Source organism: Phalaenopsis equestris, unplaced genomic scaffold (assembly GCF_001263595.1).
Source record: "Phalaenopsis equestris unplaced genomic scaffold, ASM126359v1 Scaffold001297, whole genome shotgun sequence".
NCBI lineage: Eukaryota > Viridiplantae > Streptophyta > Magnoliopsida > Asparagales > Orchidaceae > Phalaenopsis > Phalaenopsis equestris.
In genome coordinates, this window is record NW_018165736.1 from 17,288 (window position 1) to 19,602 (window position 2,315).

Below are 2,315 nucleotides of genomic sequence, written 5' to 3' on the forward strand. Positions count from 1 at the left end.
TTTTATATTTATACTTTCAATATTTTAATTTCAAAAATTCATCCATGAAAAGGTGTACTTTACCTTTAAAAAGTGGATGATTATGGTACTTCTGATTTCATGCTAAAGATTTGAATGCTATAAGTAAACATGCAAGTAAATATTCAAGAATTATGTGGTATATATATAAATACCCCTAAATAACATATAAATATTTTTATTATTTAATTCCTAAATAAAAATCTCAAAAGCACAAATATTTTAAATATTTAATTTATATTTATAAAACTTAGATTGCAGCAAAATTAACCGAACACAAAATTTTAAACAATTACACCATGGCTCAAGGTTTCAAAATATTTCTGACTACAACTAGTAAAGGAGAAATGACATCTCAGCTACTCCAAGGAAAATGAATGCTGACACACATTTATTTTCTACAACACCTAAAACTAGCACAACAAAATTCACAACATGCACCAGCAACAGCAGCAGAAGCAAGCAAAAGAAACAGAGAAGATATCAATCAGCAACGAAGAAGAGAGCATCCAGCCATCACGCCAGGCCGAGCAACTTCTCGGTCATCTCCCACACCTTCCGAGCCTTCTCCACATCACTGGCCTCCTGCGAAAGCTGGTTCTCAAATGACGCACTGTTCTTGTTCCAGCTCCAGTACACGCCTGACTTGGCCAAGCTTGGATCACTCACCACCTGAAATATTAATTTATATTAAAAAAAAATGGGGCATTTACATACACATCACTAAATTCTTATGTATTTACATATCTAACATTTTTTTTACATTTATATCATGTAAATCTTTCATATCACATCAAAATTATCTTTATTTAAATTTTTAAAAAGTGAAATATATTTTTTAATACATAAATAAATAAGAACTGATTGGTATATGTGTAAATCTTCCAAAAAAAAATTTGCTTATTCGATTCAATGTTGCTTGTATCTGAATTGGGGAGGACCAACATCATATCTTTTTATGAATAATATTCCCTTAAATGGACACAATCCATAGCACACCAATACAAGATAAATCGATCAAGGGGCAGATAATATATTTAAGTTGAATTTAATTTAAATCTTCTCTGACAGAAAAAAAAATAACAACTTTTAAATCTTGAATTTAGGAAATCCAATTTCTTTGTGTTGACATTTAATAAATCAGGTACCAAACAGCCCAAACAGCCCCTAAATGAAGCTAGATTGTACCTGTGCAAGCCTGTTGCCTGCTTCCTCTTCAGAGACAAAGCCTTTGGTGATATATTTCTGGAAAGGAGGGAAGAGGGTACGGAAGAGACCGATGTGTTCTCTGAATAGGCCGGTTGTGGCGATGCAGCCAGGGTAGAGGGAAGTGAAGCTTATGCCTGTGTCCTCATGGTATCGCCGGTGAAATTCCTGCATCGTAAGCATGTTGCAAACCTTGCTGTCCTTGTAAGCCTTTGCGCCGTCGAAGTTGCCACCGTCAATCATCGGCGACCCGGTCGTCTCATTCAGCCCGCCTGCAAGTCCACGGAGATCTCCGAGATTCGCCTTTGGTGGTATGTTGCCGGCCAATGTGTTTGTGTTCCCTGCACAGCATTGTAAACAGCTCTCCCAGTCATCTTTTGTAATTGAGCCCAACTTTGATCCACCACCTTAAATTACTTAACAAATCCAAAGTACTCCAAAATGGAATTGGATTAGCTCAATTCCAAGTACCATCTAGCATTTCTAATTTTGAAATACTATTTTAATTAGCCAATAAAATGATGAAAAATCAGGATTTATAAACTGATCTCAAATTGTTGGGATACACTAATTAAGGATCATGATAAGATGATGAACCCAATTTCTTTGTTAACTATGCTTTAGGAGAATGAAAGTGTAATTATTCACTTCAATTGGCTCAGTAAATTAATTATGCTAATTAATCATTAATAGTACAACAACAACAACAAGCTTTTCTCCCACATGAATCATTAATAGTAAATAAACTATTTTTTTAACATCATTTGTTAGCACACTTGCTATAAATAGAATTAACTATTTTGAGTAATTAAGGATTGATTAGGTCAAGGAGTCAACTTTGAAGCTTAAAGAACTTCCATAAAAAAAAATTATAATCAGCAAAACATACCTGTGATGGAGCCAACAATAATAAGGCGCCGAGAAGGATAATCGGACTGCTTCATATCCTCGAGCAGCTCTCGAGCAAGTAAGAAATGGCCGATATGGTTGACCCCGACACTCATCTCAAAACCGTCGGCTGTGTAGGTGGGTTCACCAGCTGTGGGGAAGTAGACAGCAGCATTGCAAACCAAAACATCGAGCGGCATTCC

At 35.6% G+C, this 2,315-nt stretch overlaps 1 protein-coding gene across 2 annotated transcripts in view; it reads right to left on the minus strand.

The window, feature by feature from the left end:
• Positions 1-318: 318 nt before the first annotated feature.
• Positions 319-2,315, minus strand: part of LOC110033798 (protochlorophyllide reductase-like) — a 3,877-nt gene continuing 1,880 nt past the window's right edge. Inside the window, exons 4-6 of one of the 2 annotated variants that reach the window (XM_020737902.1) lie at positions 2,114-2,315; positions 1,207-1,565; positions 319-690 (exon numbers count right to left, since the gene is read on the minus strand). The exon at positions 2,114-2,315 is cut by the window's right edge and continues 1 nt beyond it. In XM_020737902.1, the coding sequence (XP_020593561.1) occupies positions 535-690; positions 1,207-1,565; positions 2,114-2,315 (717 nt within the window). In that variant the 3' untranslated portion in view covers positions 319-534. The remainder of the gene's footprint in view (positions 691-1,206; positions 1,566-2,113) is intronic. The other variant, XM_020737901.1, reaches the window with a different exon arrangement.